The sequence below is a fragment of the Dendrobium catenatum genome, unplaced genomic scaffold, assembly GCF_001605985.2.
Source record: "Dendrobium catenatum unplaced genomic scaffold, ASM160598v2 fragScaff_scaffold_536, whole genome shotgun sequence".
Lineage (NCBI taxonomy): Eukaryota > Viridiplantae > Streptophyta > Magnoliopsida > Asparagales > Orchidaceae > Dendrobium > Dendrobium catenatum.
Genome location: NW_021318998.1, coordinates 1,349,598 through 1,368,417, shown reverse-complemented (window position 1 = coordinate 1,368,417; position 18,820 = coordinate 1,349,598). Strand labels below are relative to the sequence as shown.

The following is an 18,820-nucleotide window of genomic DNA, read 5'->3' as shown; positions in this document are numbered from 1 at the left end:
TGCTTTGCTTTTACTCTTCTCTACTTCTTGGTTTGAATGTGTCTGTCCCCTTTGACAACATTGTTGGTATTCCTATCAATTGAAAGTCACGACAGTTCAACGACATTCCTCCGAACAATTAAGTTATTTCAGTAAAATATATTAATTAAACATTGTTGGTATTCCTATCAATTTAATTAATATATTTTACTGAAATAATTTCTAATTAATAATAGCAAAATAAAAATCGTCAAATTTATAAAAATAAAATAAGAAATTGCGGATTATAAACTTGGTTCGAAACCCTGGTCTGTCTCCCGTTAATTCTCCGAACCCTCAACGACAAATAAGCGAGGGACGGGAGCTCGCTGGAGGGGAGAAGGCATGGACGGGTCCAGCGGCGTCTGAAGACGAAAAAGAAATCGCGAAGCTTGATGATTTAGGTTAAATCCATCCAATGCCCGTATCTATGATATCTGAGGTTTAAGGTAAAACGGGAGAGAAACGGGATGTAATAGTCTGTCGGATTTAAAGTTGGCATTTTTTCTGTTTGGCACGATTTTGGTTTACTCCTGTTACCAAGCAGCCCCTAATTGATTGAGGAAATCATATACTTTCTCGAATCTATAGTGAGAAATTCTAGGTTTGTTGTCTTTCTGGCTTCAACTGCAATATGTTGCTTTCTGCTAGGACCAGCTTGTTAGTGGTCGGAATTGATTGAACGTGAGTTGCAATATTTGTTTGGAAGAAGGTGAATGACAGTGAGGCATGAGCAGTGAGTTTTCCATATATGAGTATTTCGAAGCCACTTTCATTTTTTTTCTTGTTTTTGCAAGATGTAGCAATAGAGGAACATATATTTGAAAGAAGATTAAGTTAGAATACTATTTCTATTTAATATAGTAATTTATGAGCTGACAGATAAAAGTTGACATGATAAAGTTGCATGAAGTGAGCTCATATACAAGAAACAAATATCACTGGAAATTGCTTTTCAAACATTGCATCAATCAGTTCTAAAGACTTATGTTGACATAAAATGGCCCCGAAAAGACCTATTACTTTGTATGAAAAGAAATGTTTCACTCTTGTGTTTTTAGTTCATGTATTGAAATGAGTTTTTTTTTTTTTTTTCAATATGTTATAATGATGCGCTGGTTGAATTGGAGTGTGAATCTTATAGAACTTTGGAATAGAGATTGGAAAGAGAAGAAAATGAAGAAATAGATATTCTCATTTGGCACCAAAGCTCTATCATTGTTATTGGTATGGTTAGATTTTAAGAAGATAGGTCTCTTTTAATGTAATATGGATTGAAGTTGTGTAAAAACATTTGCATGTAATAGATTTAATGACCAATGTAACACTCAACAATAGCAAATGAAAAATAAGGATTCATAATGCCAAACCCAAATGGTTAGGATAAGACTAATGCTGATGATGCTACAGGTAATGATGATATGTTTCATGATTAAAATTACATTAAAAGATGCAATGAAAAACCAACCATTGCCGGTTGCCACCCTGTAGGAACCACCACTGCTAGTCTCCGTCGCCAGCTGCTATTCGTTGACTGCCACCACCAGCTCGTGGCTGCTACCCGCTACCAAATGTCGTCGACCACCGCCATATTTAGATTTTACACAACATTCATTACTTCTTAATTAAAAAAAAATCACCTACATTTACCTTACATCCATCAAACAACTCCAAATATTCTTTTTTACATTGCATTCCTCTTTAGCCAACCATATAGTCCCTTACTGCTTTGCTTTTACTCTTCTCTACTACTTGGTTTAAATGCGTCTGTCTCCTTCGACAACGTTGTTGGTATTCCTATCAATTGAAAGTTGCAATCGTTCAATGACGTTCCTCCTTTGCCCCCTTTGACTACGTTCTTTGCCTCCTTTAAAGATGACGGGAGCTTGGCCGCTGCGAAGGTAATCATCTTTCTCTTATTTGCATGCTTCTTTGGCCAAATCCCCTAAATTTATCGAAATTTAATAAATCTAAGATTTATAATAAAAAATAAGCTAATGGCGGATTTATCTCACCATGAGATTTGCTGGATTCTCAAATCACTTTTGGCAGAATTAATGCTAAATCCAATATAAATCATGTTGCATAACATCCTATAAGGAAAGGAAGATGAAGGGGTAAACAAAGAGACTATTTTGACGTTTAAAAGAATATATTTTGAGGATTAGATATATAAATAACATATAAATAATATAATTATGATTGTAAATTTAATATTTCAATTTAATTTTTAGATAATTAATATTATTTATAAAAATAAAGTTAATTATTTAATTAATATATTTTACTGAAATAATGTCTAATTAATAATAACAAAATAAAAAATCGACAAATTTATAAAAATAAAATAAGAAATTGCGGATTATAAACTTAGTTCGAAACCCTGGTCCGTTTCCCATTGATTCTCCGAGCCCTCAACGACAAAGAATGCAAGGGACGGGAGCTCGCTGGAGGGAAGAAGGCATGGACGGAGCCAGCGGCGTCTGAAGTCGAAAAAGAAATCGTGAGGCTTGATGATTTAGGTTAAATCCATCCAATGCCTGTATCTATGATATCTGGGGTTTAAGGTAAAACGGGTGAGAAACGGGATTTAATAGACTGTAGGATTTAAAGTTGGCTTCTTTGCTGTTTGGCATGATTTTGGTTTACTCCTGTTACCAAGCAGCCCCTAACTGATTGAGGAGATCATATACTTTCTCGAATTTATTGTGAGAAATTCTAGGCTTGTTGTCTTTCTGGCTTCACCTGCAATATGTTGCTTTCTGCTAAGGCCAGCTTGTTAGTGGTCAGAATTGATTGAAAGTGAGTTGCAATATTTGTTTGGATGAAGATGAATGACAGTGAGGCATGAGAAGTTAGTTTCATTTATGAGTATTTCGAAGTCACTTCCATTTTTTTGTATTTGCAAGATGTAGCAATAAAAGAACACATAGTTGAAAGAAGATTAGATTATAATACTATTTCTATTTAATATTGTAATTTATGAGTTGTCAGATAAAACTAAAGCTTATAATTAAAGTTGCAAGAAGTGAGCTCATATAAAAGAAACAAATATCACTGAAAATTGCTTTTCAAACATTGCATCAATCAGTTCTAAAGACTTATGTGGACATAAAATGGCCCCAAAAAGTCCTATTACTTTGTGTGAAAAGAAATGATTGACTCTTGTGTTTTTAGTTCATGTATCAAAATGAGTTTTTTTTTCAATATGTTATAATGATGCACTGGTTGTATTGGAGTGTGAATTTTATAGAACTTTGGAATAGAGATTGGAAAGAAAAGAAAATGAAGAAACAGATATTCTCATTTGGCACCAAAGCTCTATCATTGTAATTGGTATGGTTCAATTTTTAGAAGATAGGTCTCTTTTAATGTAATACGGATTGAAGTTGTGTAAAAACATTTGGATGTAATAGATTTAATGACCAATGTAACACTCAACAATAGCAAATGAAAAATAAGGATTAATAATGTCAAACCCAAATGGTTAGGATAAGACTAGTGCTTATGATGCTACAGGTAATGATTATATATGTTTCATGATTAAAATTACATTAAAAGATGCAATGAAAAATATCCTTATAATCTAAGTCCAATGAAGACATGAATGTCATGGGTGGAATAACACTACTTATGATCGGTCAGTCATTTTCAATTGACCTTAGCTTCCTTGCATAAGGGAGGCACTATAGTGGCAAAGGCAGCCCAATGCTAACTTCCTCCATGTTTTTTTCCTTTAAAAAGTGTTCACCTTTTTAGCCATCTCCACCATTAATGGCTTCTACCACCAAAATTCATTTTTAATAGAGCTTTTCATAGTTGATGGTGGAAGAACTGGAGAAGCATTGCCTTTAAAAGAGATGAACCAAAAGAGCTCATGAGCTGATTGGTGATAATTCAATTCATTTCATTCTGATAGATTGGTTGACTTTTGGACCAATCATTTTTGTCCAACTGACTTCTTAAAATGGTCCAGGCAATGTTGTATTTCTTTTCTCTTGGAGAAAATCCTTGCAATGACACACCAAAGGCCTAATTTTGGTGTTCGTATTATTTGATCGCTTATTGTATATCATGAAGTTATTTATTTCACGGTTTAGTGTCATTAATTTTCTTTTAATTATGTGTTTATCTATGACATTATGAGCCATATGTTATCTTGTTGTTATTTTTTTCATTTGTGGAATTATCAATATTCATCAAATTATGTCATTTTATTTTATTTTTATGATAATTTATTAGTCTATATCTCAAGGCCATTCCCTTAAACATTTTAATTAGAGTTTTTTAATGAACTTTGGATGATTCTTGAGTTAAAAAGGTATTTCCTTTTAAATTTTAATTTTATTTTCATCTCCTATTTACTTCTTCTTCTTCTTCTTTTGATTGGCTTGGTCTTTCTTTAATGGAGACCATCTTTATCTTTTTCGTTGTTTCTTTTTTTTTTTTCTCGACTTTTCCTGATTGAGATGATCCAATGTGAGAGTTGTATAGGTCAACCTAAGGTTTAGTATGATTGGGTTGGTGATGCAAAGGGTTCTTAATAAGAGGTAAAATGGCGCAAATGGAAGCCCAAGTTATAGGTTTTATAAAGCTGTTAACCCTATGAATTTTTCTAACAAACAGATTCCACTTTTCAAGAATGTTGTAATGATGGTAGTGGCTCTTGCAAACAACTTAAAAGAGTGTGAGAGGAAGAGTGCAATTGTGGTCTAAGGTAGCTTATGAATGATAAGCATTTCTGCAAGGCTATAACACCATGCCAAATGTAAGAATACTTTAGTACACTGTGCCGAATGCATGAATACTTTCGTAGACCATGTCAAATACATTATTTGGTTATGTCTCATTTTTATTTACGACAATTTTTTTTGGACATCTCTAGGATGTTTTTTAGCTCATACTTGTTGAAAATATTTTATACACAAAGTACCCTACTTCAATCATCAAAATTGTGATTTGAAATAAGTAATTATGATTTATCGCATTCGATTTAGTAAGCCCTATGACACGATGATAACTTATGATTTTGATGATGTTTTTTATCATGTTTGATTTAGAAGTTTTTATAGTTTTAAAAGATATAATTTTATCTTCAATATTTATCATATATTATGTATCATAGTATTTATTTATTTATTTTGTCTTGCTCAACACGCATCTACATACTACATATCTTTTAAGAGTTATCGTGTTTCATTTTTGTGGCATGTCAAGTTTGTGGTGTTGTGTCAATGCTTTTGCATCACAGAAGGCAAACAATTGTTGGTAGTTTGATATTCAAGACCAATTAGTGATAGGTTTTAGTTATGTATCTTAAAATATCTCATGTGCTCCTTGTCTTTTCCTTTAGTTCTATTTTGTTAGGATGGTGGAACACTGGGGGTCCAAAATTTAAACCAAATGCACTACTAGATTGGCATTGATCTGCCCCCAAAAGCTTATGATAATGGGTAAGGGCTATTACTTGTATATTAGGAACTCAAAACTTATTATTTCTTTTGATGCAAGACCATTTTTCGCTCATATAAAAGTTCACATCAACCATTACTCCTCTCATTCGGAAACTTTGTATTATTATCAAATGCCATGCACTATAAGCTCACTCAATCACATGGATTCTGAATTGGAGCCACCTAGTTTTGAACTTTAATCAATTGTTATAGAACAACCATGGCCCATGAGAGCCACAAACTATATGAAGCACTTAATTTTAGCAAAACCTTTTGCTCGTGTATCGCTTCTTAGAAGGGTGCAATATCAAGGGATCAATGTTAATCACAATGGAGTAAGATATCACTCCCATTAACCTATTTTATGTGTTTTGTACTTTGCCATCCATGTTTTGTTGTCTTCATTGTTACTGATGATTCAATTAAAATGAGTTTGATGTAGTTGAAGTAAAAGAGCAGGGACTATTGTTGTGTTTGGGGTGGTGATAGTGATATGAATTATCTTTTGTGCCCTAAGTATTCCCAAATCCATTGCCTTAGGCTTGGATGGGGAGCGTCGCATTTAGGTTGGCTGAATAGTTTCACCCTTGTGATTTACATGTTTGCATGGTGAAGCCATGCTAAACGAGCCTCATGTCTAAAATTGGGAGTTTTTGGATGAGAAGCTTATGATTAAGGTTAATGTAACTATAATTGGGTATTCTTTTAAAATGAATGTTAGGGATTCAAAGGGAAAGAAATAGACACCAAAATAAATTTATTGTTTGGAACAACTTTCCTGCTCATGGAGAAACTTAGTGGTTGAGGGTGGGAGATGGAGGGGAATTAATCATCCACTCAATATGACCATGTGGACAATCCACATGGGTTGTCCTTTGCCCACCTCCTTTTTTTTATTTGTTAATTTTAAATTTACAAATATTCTAAAATCTTCCAACCCTAATGAGCTTGAAAAGGACATTTTAGTTTTCATAATTATAGCATTTTTTTTTAGTGTCTGAATGCATTGACGATTAACTTGTTATTTTACAGAAAAAAAAAGTTTTACAAAACTTAATTTTTGAGTTATTTATATGAATTTATTTTTATTTGTATATTTTTTCACATAAATTTATGATGTTTTCTGTATTGCATAAGATTTACGTTAATTTATTTGATGAATTAGATGGTTGTTTGTTATTTTGACGCGTAGTATGTAAATTTTTATCTACACATTTTTTTTAGACTTTTATTGCTATTCTTGATTTTTCACAGCTAAAAAATTTTATTTTGTAGAAGCATTATTGTCGTATTAATTCGTTGCTAATTTTTCTAAAAAATTTATTCTAGTATTATTTTCATATGGTCATCATTAATTGATCTTTTTTTTAATGAATGTTTTTTGTGGAGTTTTTTGTAAAATGGTTTAATGAGTTGAATGTAATTTTCTATTTGAGCTAAGGTCAACACAAGTAAAAGAAATTTTTTTGGGAAGCAATACTTGGGCATGTGTAATGCAATACAAGAAGAATATTGATGTAGAACGAACATGCGAATGAGCTTCTTAAGAGAATTAAAAGTGAATGACAACGTAATTTCAATTAATATCTTATTGAGATAGCAAGAAAATCATTCAAAATTTCGTAGTTATCAACTAGCTTAGGTGAAGAAGTATGTAGATTAGCCAAAATCTTCAGACAACCAAAAATAGTAGCAACACTAAAAGCTATTACAACAATCCGTCATTTAATAACGAGAAGTTCACCTTGGGGAAATACTCTCTCAACTAGACTAGGCTTTGCGGGAGAAGAATTTCAGCACACCAAACGATGCCACGAGGAAGGTTGCGATGCCAAGGGTCTTGAGCCACGGAGAGGTCGACGATGACGCGGCGGGCGTGAATGCTTGACCTTCGAGACTCCAAGTGTGCTTTGCAAATTTCCGGTCGTAGATGCTCGCAAGGATGGGTACGACTCTTTCCAAGTACTCTTATACGGTGGTCTCGTCTTCAAATCGCTACGTCGAAGCACGTGAGCGTAGGATGTGATGCTTCGTCGGCGTTGAAGACTCAATCGCCGCATTCCACTCCGATACCGCATTCATGCTTGGGTAAGGGGATTCTTTCAAAGTGGAGGAGGACTAAGAGGGATGGGGTAGTAGAGGCTCCTTGCTTTGGTGGGAAGAAGGGAGGCGGAGAGTGTGAGAGAGCCCGGCAGGAGATCACTGGGGAGGTGGGGGCGGCGGGTCGCAAGAGGGGAGATTAGGGTTTAGAAAAATTCAATTCCAAGTTAATTCCTCAATAATTTCTGAAATAAATTTCAGTTTTAATCAAAATCTGAATTTAATTTGATTTAATTAAATTTGGAGGGAGATTAATTGGAATTTGAATTTTGAAATGGTGTTAGTGGAATGCATTAACATTGGCATTATGGGATTCCTCTTGGGTGCCGGCGCATGGGTGAGGGAGGGGAGAGATTTACTAAATCTGATTTAATTTCAAGATTCAAGTAAATTTGGAGGGAGTTAAATGAGATTTGAAATTTGAATCAAGAGAATTAATTGTCATTAACTAGCCTTAAGTGGGATTCCCCTTTGATGGGGCCGGCGGCTAGGAGAGAGGGGAGGGGATGAGGAAGCAATTGCACACTTTCCAAATGGGTTGTTGCACATAGGATGAAAAAATTAGTAACTCCTCATGTGAAGAATTTGAATTGGATCAATTTCAACTTTCCTTTTTTGGAAGATTTTAAATAAGGAAAGTTTTGAATTTTCAAAATTTGAAATTCAAAATGTAGTAACTTCCTCATTCATTGCTATGCAACAATCAAGGAGCCACTAGGATGATGGAGGTCGTCACCAAGGGTGGAGCATGGATGGCCGGCGGGCTAATGTAGGAGGGGTGGGGTGGCGACGGGTTGGGTGGGGTTCTTTTGGCGGAGCTTGGAATTCTAGTGGTGGAAACGATTGGATGAAGTGTTGGAGGAATGGATCTCGGTGAGATTGTCGTGGGGAGAAAAGGAGAACCAAAATTTAGAAAAGAAAACAATAAGATAACACGAACCACGAGTCGAGGACGCTTCCAACGACTGGTGGGTATTGCAAACGCTCACCTTGAGCTCAATCACCCTTCTCTAGCCCTCATGCAAGAAGAAGAAGATAACATAAAATTTCATTCAAATATTCATTAACCTCATACAATGATACATGACCCCTATATATAGGTCATGAGATATAAAAAAAAAATAAAAGCATAAATAATGACTAAATCGCCCTCGGGGCCCCAACATGACTCACTCACACACAAGGGTAAAACAGGAATACTGAAAACTGAAAATGCATGAATAACTAAAATATAAGCTCTGAATCGTGGCCATCGATCGGCGATGTTTCCGGCGATATACGTGTCTGAACCGTTGATCGATGACCTCATCAAATATACTAATTAATTTCTGATAGTGCACTAATATCAATAACTATTTCCTGGTTATTCTTGAAACTAGTATGCTACTTATAACTTTCTACACCCCCATTACATGCTCTAAGTTGCTCAATCTTTTCATCCTTGTTTTGTTGTGTACTCATGATTGTAAGTGATTTTGAGTGATGTTGCAATTGAAGAAGAATGAAAAAGTTGTTGCACTTGAAGGAGTTGAATCACCATTGTTTCTCTAATTTGTCTGCAATTAGAAATTTCTTCTGCTTTGAATCATTCCATTATGAACTTATCTTCAAAGAGTTTTCAATCTTGTAGCAATGTCCCACGATAACCTACATTTTGTTCAAAGTGCATTATAGTATATTGCTCTTATGATGTCCCCATAAGCTTCTGAAATCTCATATGAATTTCATATAGTCCAACTAAGTGACGTGTACTTTCAACAAATTGCTCATGTAATACTCTCCAACCTGATCCTGTAAGGAAATTATCATTTTTTCCTTTGTTTGTTGTAATTGACTATGCTTGGAATTATTTAAGTACATCATTATCTTGTTACCAAATATGTTTGGTACGAAGAATACATTCATTATTAAGTTCATCCGGCCCTTGAGAAAATTCCAGCGGATGTTAAAAATAAAAAAAAATTTTGATTCTAACCAATTTATTTTTTTCATGTTGTATTTTTAGTTACAAACAATCTATGTAGGCACTGGTCTTTTCTGCCTTTGTATATCTTATCATTTTTTAAAAATTAATATCCTTAGTTGAAGCCTCTTTATCTCTAAAACGCCTTTTATTAACCACGTAAGTTTATGCTGGTCAATTTAAAAAAAAAAAGGAAGTTTATGCTGGTCAGTTATACAATGTCATTTTTGGAGGGAAAAATCTTTGTTTTTTATTAGTAGTAGTTTAGAAATTACCTTTCGTTTGATAGTTCTCTCGCCAAAATTGGTGCATATAACACGATTTGTTGAAGTACCATCCTTTTAGGGGATTTGAGGAGCCCTCTGTAGCATTTTAATTTTCTTGATTCACCATTAGTGCTTACAACCAAATTTATCTGAAAATTATAAAACCATGATACTCATTATATGGTAGAATATAATAGGATTGGCAAATTCATATGCATCGAATATACTTAGAGTCCATAACATGGCAATGATCATTTTAAAGTTTTATTTCATTTTCAATGTAAAACAAGTCATCACAAAATAGAGCTATACTACATATCATGAGAGCAAAAAAAAAAAACTAATTATTCAAATAAAAACAATTGAAAAAAAAGTTAAATGTATGCAATAAAAATTTTTTCCACATCTTACCCACCTGACATTATGTTTCCTTTTTTTAAATTTAAACAAATATAAATTTTTTGCCTAATTTTGACTACTGTAGTGTTCCTTTTAAAAAATTACCCTCTTAAATTTTGTTTGCACTTAAACTATATTAGTATCCCTTATTAATTTGTTTCTTCAGTTTTGTTTTTATTTACTTCGTTGTCATTAATTAGAACCGGAAAATCATTCATTATTAATTTATATTTATTTCTGTAATTTTTTTTTTTATTACTAACTGCTCTTATTTTTGGCAGCTTGTGATGTTCTGAAGTGTGTAATAGCGTCATTGTAGTAGGTAGTAGAAAAATAACCGTTGTGGACAGGCAAAGGAGTTTCCGCCAGCTTGATATATTGATCTTTTCCTACAATGCAAAACCTACCGAGAATAATTTCATATTTCTCTAAGAAAACTCTGGTCCAACAATATCCCTTTGGACACCATTCCCATGCTCCAATTTTTCCTTTTTTTCTCTCTCTTAGTAGACTGCATTTTGGTGTCAATAGCAACCTGTCCATGTTGGGGGGTAGAGAACTGGATTCAGTCCCAAGGAATTTCATAAAATGGGTAGCTTTAGGGTTTAGCCGAGGGTCCAAATTTGCTACTGGCTTCACCCCATTGCAGTGGAAGCCCCTTGATTCCATAATTGACATTGAGAAGGCCAAATTCCAATCACCAGAGGACCTTATTTCTGTATGGGATGATGTAAGTAGATGGAAAATTGATTTATTGTTGATCATAACGAGCAGTTAGAATTCCTAATTTGTTACTTTGTTTAATAGTATCATCTGGGAAGAGGTCATATTGGTACAGCCATCAAAGCACAATTGTACCATGCCTTAGATCAAAGATCTATATCCTGGTATTTTTCTCTTCTTTACCATTCATTTGTTAGATTTGGTTTGATTTTCTATCATTATCTTGCCTTGACTTTTCTGGATGGTTTTCTTGTAGCCGGCATTTTGTTATTCCATTGTGGAGAGGGAGTGGCTATACGAATATGTTCATTCAAGGTTAAAAAGCTTCTTTGAACTCATCTTATTGTTCTACTGAAAATTGGATTAGCTTTTTATACAATATTTTCTTAAAAGTTCCATAGTGCTTCTCTTCACATGCAAAGTTTGTTGTGTCATTTGTGATGTAATTTCAAATTGAAACTTTATGCTTTATGTAATTTTTACATTCATACTTTGATGATGAGAGTGATAGTATCATCATGTTGATATAAAAAGGCTCCATCTAGTTGTTAATTGATGAGTAACGGCCATAATGAGTAGGCATGATTATTGTAATTGTATTATTTAATCTGATTAGTGTAACTCGGTGTACATGATTGAATGAGCAGCGCATCTTCGGTTTTGGTTCTTTTTCTTGATCCTTTTTGATTCAGTCCACACTATGGTTTCTAGTGTTTGTTTTATATTATGGATCCTTCAAATGAAGACAGCATTCTTATCAGGAGTATATTTAGTTTATTAAATAAGAAATTGGGCTTTGTAAGTTATAATGGGATTTTATAACTTATAATTTTGTTTTGTGTCTATTTTCATGATGTTTTTTTCCTGCTCATACTGTTTTTTGTGTTGTGAAATTTGTGAACATTACGCGGATCTTTTTAATTTTTATATTTGATGGTATAACTCTTCTTCAATGTGAACTCCTCAACGACATGTTAAAGTAGCAAGTTTTCTTCAATGTGAACTCATCAATAACTGGTTAAAATATCAAGTTCACCTTAGATTCTTTGGTGAGTGGTGTTTGATTTATAAAGTAAATGAATCATATAAACTATTCTCACTATCTTATCCTTCAGGCCCATTTTCTTTATCTTATAGCAGCAAAATAAATTTTTGTTGGTTGAATATTGTCTTAGGGATAGTAGGATCCCAATGTTTCGCAATTATCTATCAGATATAGGCTGAATAAATTTTATTCTGTCCCTAGTTATGCAAATATAGACAAAGTCCCGAACTATTTCACAGTCTCCACTTTTTTCTCGTCAAAAGAAGAATTTAGAGAAGCTTTTTCATATAGTTTAGACTGATGTAAATAGTTGTAGAGCAAGGTCTGAGGCTTGAAAACAAACACTAGCGGAGTTTATAATTTCTATAATAAAATCATTTAGGCCTCGTTTGAGAGGGTGTTTTTTACCCTTTTTTTGTTTAGAAACGACGAAATTATTTTTTGGTCACTATTTAGATGGAACGCTTCTACAGAAATGCTTTTTAGGGAACTTCATTTTTTTGCTGTTTTGAGAAGCTTTTTGATGTTTGCTTCTCCGTTAGAAAACTCCATTTCCTTAATATTCCAATATTTTTAAATCTAGTTTTTACAAAAGGTACTGGATAACCAAACGAAACCTAAATCTTTAAAACATCTTTAAAATAGGTTGATTGGCTTCAACATGATAAGATATATACACACAGAGATGCATGCTTGTAATATATGGGGTTCTTATCAAATTTCTACTTTGTTCCTCTTGTTGCGTCTCATTATTTTTTCCTTTTTGTCTTTTTCAGTCTGTCATGCATGTTAATGATTCAAGTAACTCTCAATCTCCACCAATCCAATAAATTATGGAAGGTCATGTTTTCTGCCCCCTAAAAGTCTGTGCAACTAATCTTCTTTAACCTTCATTGCCATGCTTCAAAGATGCCTGATACATGACTGCTGTTCTGTTTGAACCTATACATTTATGTCCTTTCAGAACTTGTTTTTCTTGCCATGACTGACTTCCTCGATACACCGCAAGCTAATATTTATATTCTTTGCGTGATATGTTTGAGGCTTATAACCTATATTTTACTGTTAGACCGGTCCACCGGACCGGTCTAGTCAGTCCATATGGGACCGGCTTACGAAACAAAGAGGCAGAACTTCTCCGCCTCCCACACGATCCGACCGCCCAGACAGAGCGCTTTGCCGTTTTGGGAAAGGTTTTGAGGGATTTGGGAAGGTAATTTGAATGAGTTCCTTTTGAATTGTATGCATTAGTTTGTTTTCCTAGGGTTAGGGCGTCTTGAATTTGGCTGAAATATTTTGCTATTTTCCGTTTATGTTTCATCAAATAATACAAATTATCTACTGTTTTTCTGTTTTTGTGGAAGATTATTGCTGTTTCTCGAAGATTAATAGGAATTACTTGAGATCTACAAGTATTTCCTCTCACTTACCCACAATGTTTTCATTTTCTCAGTACAGATGCCCAACATGCTCTTCACCGGGCTTGAGGATTACAAGGCAAAAGGAACTCAAGCCAGCCCTTATTTTACTGTCACCCATTATACAGAGTTTGCAGAAAGCAAAGGTATAGTTCTCATTCGAGGGGACGTCGTGCTTCCGAGCAAGCTCAGTGACTCGGAGGCAAGGTGGCTTCTAGAAACTGCTCAAACCTTCTACCTCAATGATGTCAAGTACAGGCTTGTGGAGAGGTTCAACAAAGAAACTCACGAGTTTGAGTTCAATGATGTGCTGAGAGCACTAGAAATGCCTGTTTTATGAGTATAATTTTGCCACATTTTGAGGAGAAATTATTGTGCTTACACTGAACGTCATTCAGAGACTAATCAGAATGCGCTACGTGACCCTACGTCACATCCTGCTCGGTATCCAGTTTGGTACTACTCGATAATGCGGCTTTGTACTTGGCTCGGTATTACTGTCGTGGCGCATTCTGATTGGTCTTCGGATGGTAAACTACGTTTGGCATCCGCACAGAATAATTTCTCCATTTGGAGGCGCCTGTGTTGATGCAAGGGCAATAAATATACAACAATAATTTTTGACCGTTAACAGAGGAAAAGGTCCTCTTAGAAAGCTGTTTCTGTTTGTTTTTGTGTTTGTCACTTTTGTTAATTTACTATTGTTATTTGCATGCAACTGTGGATTTATTCATTTATGATTTGATTGTCGCTCATCTATATATTTTTTAGGTGAGCTGAATTCATTGGCATATGTATATTTAGCTTATTCTGTTCCTTCTAGAAAATTACCCTTCAAATTTATATGAATATGTATAGCAACATATTTATCATATAATTTATGTATAACTTTGAAGCATATTTATGCTTTTGAATAGCTAGTGTTGATTCAATGAGTTAACAAGCCAATCATTATTAAAAAAAAGGCTTATTTGCTTAATGAGTCGAGTCGAGCAACCCCGAAGCCTACTCAAGCTCGGCCCATTTTAATGTGATCTAACTAGATTTTAGATGATGTAGGTTTAATCCTTATAAAATTGCTCCTTGGGAGCCTTGTTGAAGTCATGATGCAACAATTGTTTTTAATGAGGATAAGGACAATTTGAGTAAGGGTGTTAAAATGAGTTTGAGTATGACTTAAAAATGATTTGATCGGAATTCGTTTAAATCAAATGAAATATTTTTTAATAAATATGTCAAAAAGATGGATCTGAATTTGATTCATTAATAACTTGAATGATATGAATTCGACCTGTAAATTCATTTTGGTTAAATTTTTTTATAACTTATCAATTATAGAGCTTAGGATATTTGATAAAAAATAATATCAAACCTATAAGTAAAAGAATCCAAGGAAAAAAAGTATTAGAAATGTCATTTTTTAGTTAGGTTTGTGTTTCAACTTGAAGTCAACCCATTTATTAAAGGAATCAAAATAAAATCAAATTTTTTTATGTCGGGTTCAAATTGGATCATTTTTTGACACTGCTAATGTTGGACTTCTTTATTGTCTATACTCTCCTTGAATCATTATTTATGTAATGACGCCTCCACATATTTTTGAATATCAAAGAGTCATAAAAAAATAAAAAAAAATGTCAAATAGTTATTTTTTTGTTGACCACTACTAATGACCATCCATTGATTTTGATCTCTTCCACTGACCACTTCTTGGTGGTGTTAAAGCTTTAAAAATATGAATTTATTGTACAACCAGGGGTGGAACCAGCTATAATTTTCAAGTGGGGGCAAACTTATAAGTAAATGTTGACAGATATATCGGGGATCCAAGGGGGCAGCGTCCCCTAGCGGGGTTCAGGTCGCAGGGTCAAGGGGCAGCACTCCTGGAACAAATTTTGATTTACTATTTCTCTTTGTATATGGTTCATTATTCCCTGATAATAACACCTCTACATAATCTGTTTAATCATACATGGGGCAATTGCCTAAGGACCATAATATTTTAAAACTTTTAGGAGGGCAATTGTCTTAAAACCTTTATAATAAAGACTAAAATATAAATTTAGAGACAAATCATCCAAAGAATCTAATAATATAAAGACTAAAACATAGATTTAGAGTCAAATCATCTAAAGAATCTAATAATAAGTAAAAAAAAATTTTTTGAGGCGGGGCAATTGCCCCCGGACACAATGGGGTTCCGCCCCTGAACAATCCAAAAATAAAAATTTAATTTCATGAATTTATTCTGTACTTAATTAAATATCATGAAATATTTTAAAATAGAATAAATTCATTTTTACACAATATTTAAAATTCTCCAAAATTTTAAATACTTTTAGCCAAAGGGTCTCTAAAATATTCTCTTTATAGACGATGGCATCATCCCTACGGCCCAAATTATGCTATTAGAAATTTAGAATTTAGAACAATCATTTGCTTTGTGTCGCTGATCTCAGGTACAGGGACCGTTGATCGGGTTTTGGACGGATGAGATTAAAGCATAATTTCTTCATATTTCGCACCAAACATTTCAGGCAATAATTTAATAGACATTATTTTGGTGACGTGGCTCAATTTAAGCCTTACAATCCTCCGATTATCTTGGAAACTTCTAGATATAAAAACGATAAAAATGATAAATGCAATGCAATCTAGAAGTATCTCGGCAGAGCATTCTGGAAATGTTACATTTTTGCAGAAACACCCCTTATAACTTCATAATGACAGACAAAGCATAATGCAGATAACAATGGAACTAATAAATCTTATTTATATTTATATTTTAAATGATTCAATAAATTAGAAGAAAAATAAAAATGTTTTGTTATGTGAATAACATGCATTTATACTATGCGCACATCCAAACTTACTTAGATCAGATTCAATTAATATCGCTAATCAGACAAACTGAGTTCAAAATAAGTCGGTCAACTAATGAATCTTATGCGGTAAAAATTTATTAAAATGAGAGATATGTTTTTTATCACTTTTAGGAGGAGAGAGAAACATATTAAACTTAGATTCATTGAAAATAGATGCAGAGTAAATGTTATTTGTTAGGAGTAGAGTAACTTTCATAATATAAATGATGGAGATGAAAGTCCTGAAGGTCCCCTTTCTCTTTCGTCTCTCCTCTCATTTTCCTCCTCTTCTCCCTTTCCTTCACAAGCAAGCAAGCCAAATGAGAGAGAAAGGGACGGCTGAGGTGCTTTAGTGCTTAGGGTTTTGAATTTAATATATATAAAAATATTATTAGTCGCTTAACATCGCAATGATGCCTATTGAATTCAGAAAAATTATAGAACAGAGCTTCAAATACTGTGGTGGCAATTTCTGGTGTTGATGCACTCTCAAGCATAGTACTACTAATGTTAACATACTCAGCACCACAGCACTCCAGTTCAAATAGAATTCAATTTTATATTTTAAAATACTTTTTATATTTTTTGATGTTGCAAAGGGTGCATTTATAGCGTATGGTGTGTGTCTTCATGATAATCCTACACAAAGTCAAGTTAAGGAGGATAAGTCATTACTTGAGTTGGTGTTCTAATTAGCTTACGAGATGGTTCATTGATATTCCCTGATTAGAGAAGAATGTGACACAAGTGAAATCTCTCTTTGATTTTCTTTGCATAACTCTCCTAACCATATCCTCAATGAGGCTTCAAAGTATGCGTTTTGAAATGGCTACATGAGTTATATCAATCAAAAGTTGAGGAATTTTAGATTAAAGTTTTCGAGCACAAAGAAGATGAGGAATTCCTAGGTTTGGTTTGGTGTGTAGTGGATCACATGCACCAACTTAACCTTCATTTCAACTTATTTGACACTAATATTGCTTAACAAGGTTTAAGGGAGCTTTTGGAATGCTTGAGGGAGAGTATTTCAAGCTTTTGAACTCAACATGATTAAATGTTCGACTTATAAAGATTAGAGGAGTGTAATTGAGTGTAAGACTCAAAAGGATCTCCATGAGTATCAATGCTAGTTGAGACTATCCCTTGGGGTTTACTTTTTAGCATTGGTCATGAGGAGGACTACAAAATATTGAACTTAAGCTTAAGAGAAAGGAAAATAGTGTGACAAAATTTAATTAGATAATAAATCACCCTCTAAGAGTACATTCAAGGATACTCTTAACTTAAAAACTTAATTAGGTTTATCCCAATCAAGCTAATCGATTGAATCAACATTAGTTTAAACTAGGCCAACCACATTGGGTCTATGTTAGGTCAAGGGTAATCTTGGGGTGAGCTAAATGAGCTTAATGTTGCCTAAATCAAGCCCCATTTGAACAATTTGGTTAATGGATCAAGTTAGGTTTAAGTTCAATTAATCATATCCTAGGTTAAAGTAGTGGATTTGTTGATCCTTTAGGGACATTTAGAATCAGATGGGCCGAGAGTTCAAGCATAATTTGATTAAATTGAGTTATGTCTAACAAAATTGGGCCACTTTGGATCAATGGGGATATCTTGGGCTAACTAAAGTCTATTCTAGGTCAAATGAACCTAGAGTATAGTCCAATAGGTCTTTAGTCCTCCTATAGGTGTTATGATGGGGCAATAAACCAATTCACATAAGTCAAACTACTTTGATCAAATTGGACACACTAGGTTAAACTGAGTTAAAATGGGTTAGCATATATCTATGTTAGATCTAGTCTACCCTAGCTAAGTTAATTCAAACTCAAATAGGCTAATTCATGTTGGGCATAGTTCCATATGAGGTCAATTTGATCGTGCCAAAACTTCATACCATAATATGACATATTAAGTTGGGCTTGTGTTATGTATTGTTAGTATAGAGCTAATATAGTATTAGGAAAATCTAGCTAGGCCCATGGGTTAATCAAAAGTTGAAGGGATTGATACTAAGTCCATTCGAGTCTATCTATGGACCAATTAAGCCAATTGGGTTATTTAGTAATTCATACCTCAGTTGGGTCAAAGATATTTAAAATTTTGGGTTTATTAATGGCTTGAAATCATATAAGGGAGGCCACATATGGCTCATAATCATATATATATGTCATGAGTCCAAGATAGAGTAGAAGATTCCTTATCCTAGGTCAATCTAATTTTGAAGGACATTTTAATTATGTTAAGCTAGCCTAACTTTTAATTTGGTCATATTGAATCAATAATCTAGTTGGGACATGGCTAAATGGGTCCACCTACTTAGGGGTTAGCTACCTAAGTATAAATTTGTCAAAGCCATTTAAGCCCAAATTGGTCCTAAATTTATCCTATGATGACTTTATGTTAATCATGGGCAAAATAAATTATAGGATATTAAAATGGGTCCTTGTGCCATCTAAGGATCATAAGGCCAAGTAGGTGTCTTAGTATCTTCTAAATGATATAAGGTGCTATGCAAGTATCTTTATATCTCACCTTAAGATCTAAAGTGAAAGAATTTCATTTTTA

At 33.8% G+C, this 18,820-nt stretch overlaps 1 protein-coding gene across 2 annotated transcripts; it reads left to right on the top strand.

The window, feature by feature from the left end:
- Positions 1 to 283: 283 nt before the first annotated feature.
- On the top strand, positions 284 to 14,168 carry LOC110107960 (ATP synthase mitochondrial F1 complex assembly factor 1). 2 transcript variants are annotated; one of them, XM_028694667.1, is made up of 6 exons: positions 284 to 467; positions 5,372 to 5,471; positions 10,481 to 10,929; positions 11,007 to 11,086; positions 11,179 to 11,237; positions 13,421 to 14,168. In XM_028694667.1, exons 3-6 carry the CDS (start codon positions 10,594 to 10,596, stop codon positions 13,723 to 13,725), a joined length of 780 nt encoding a protein of 259 aa, XP_028550500.1. In that variant the 5' UTR covers positions 284 to 467; positions 5,372 to 5,471; positions 10,481 to 10,593; the 3' UTR covers positions 13,726 to 14,168. The 2 variants fall into 2 exon arrangements, with proteins under 2 accessions (XP_028550500.1, XP_020694072.1); XM_020838413.2 differs by lacking the exon at positions 5,372 to 5,471.
- The last annotated feature ends 4,652 nt before the right edge of the window (positions 14,169 to 18,820 follow it).

Bases quoted from the DNA above. Each gene is read 5' to 3' on its own strand.
- LOC110107960 (XM_020838413.2), top strand. From the start codon at position 10,594: ATGCAAAACCTACCGAGAATAATTTCATATTTCTCTAAGAAAACTCTG. The intron at 10,930-11,006 runs GTAAGTAGATGG...TTTGTTTAATAG, and splicing joins TTATTTCTGTATGGGATGAT to TATCATCTGGGAAGAGGTCA. The intron at 11,087-11,178 runs GTATTTTTCTCT...GTTTTCTTGTAG, and splicing joins GATCAAAGATCTATATCCTG to CCGGCATTTTGTTATTCCAT.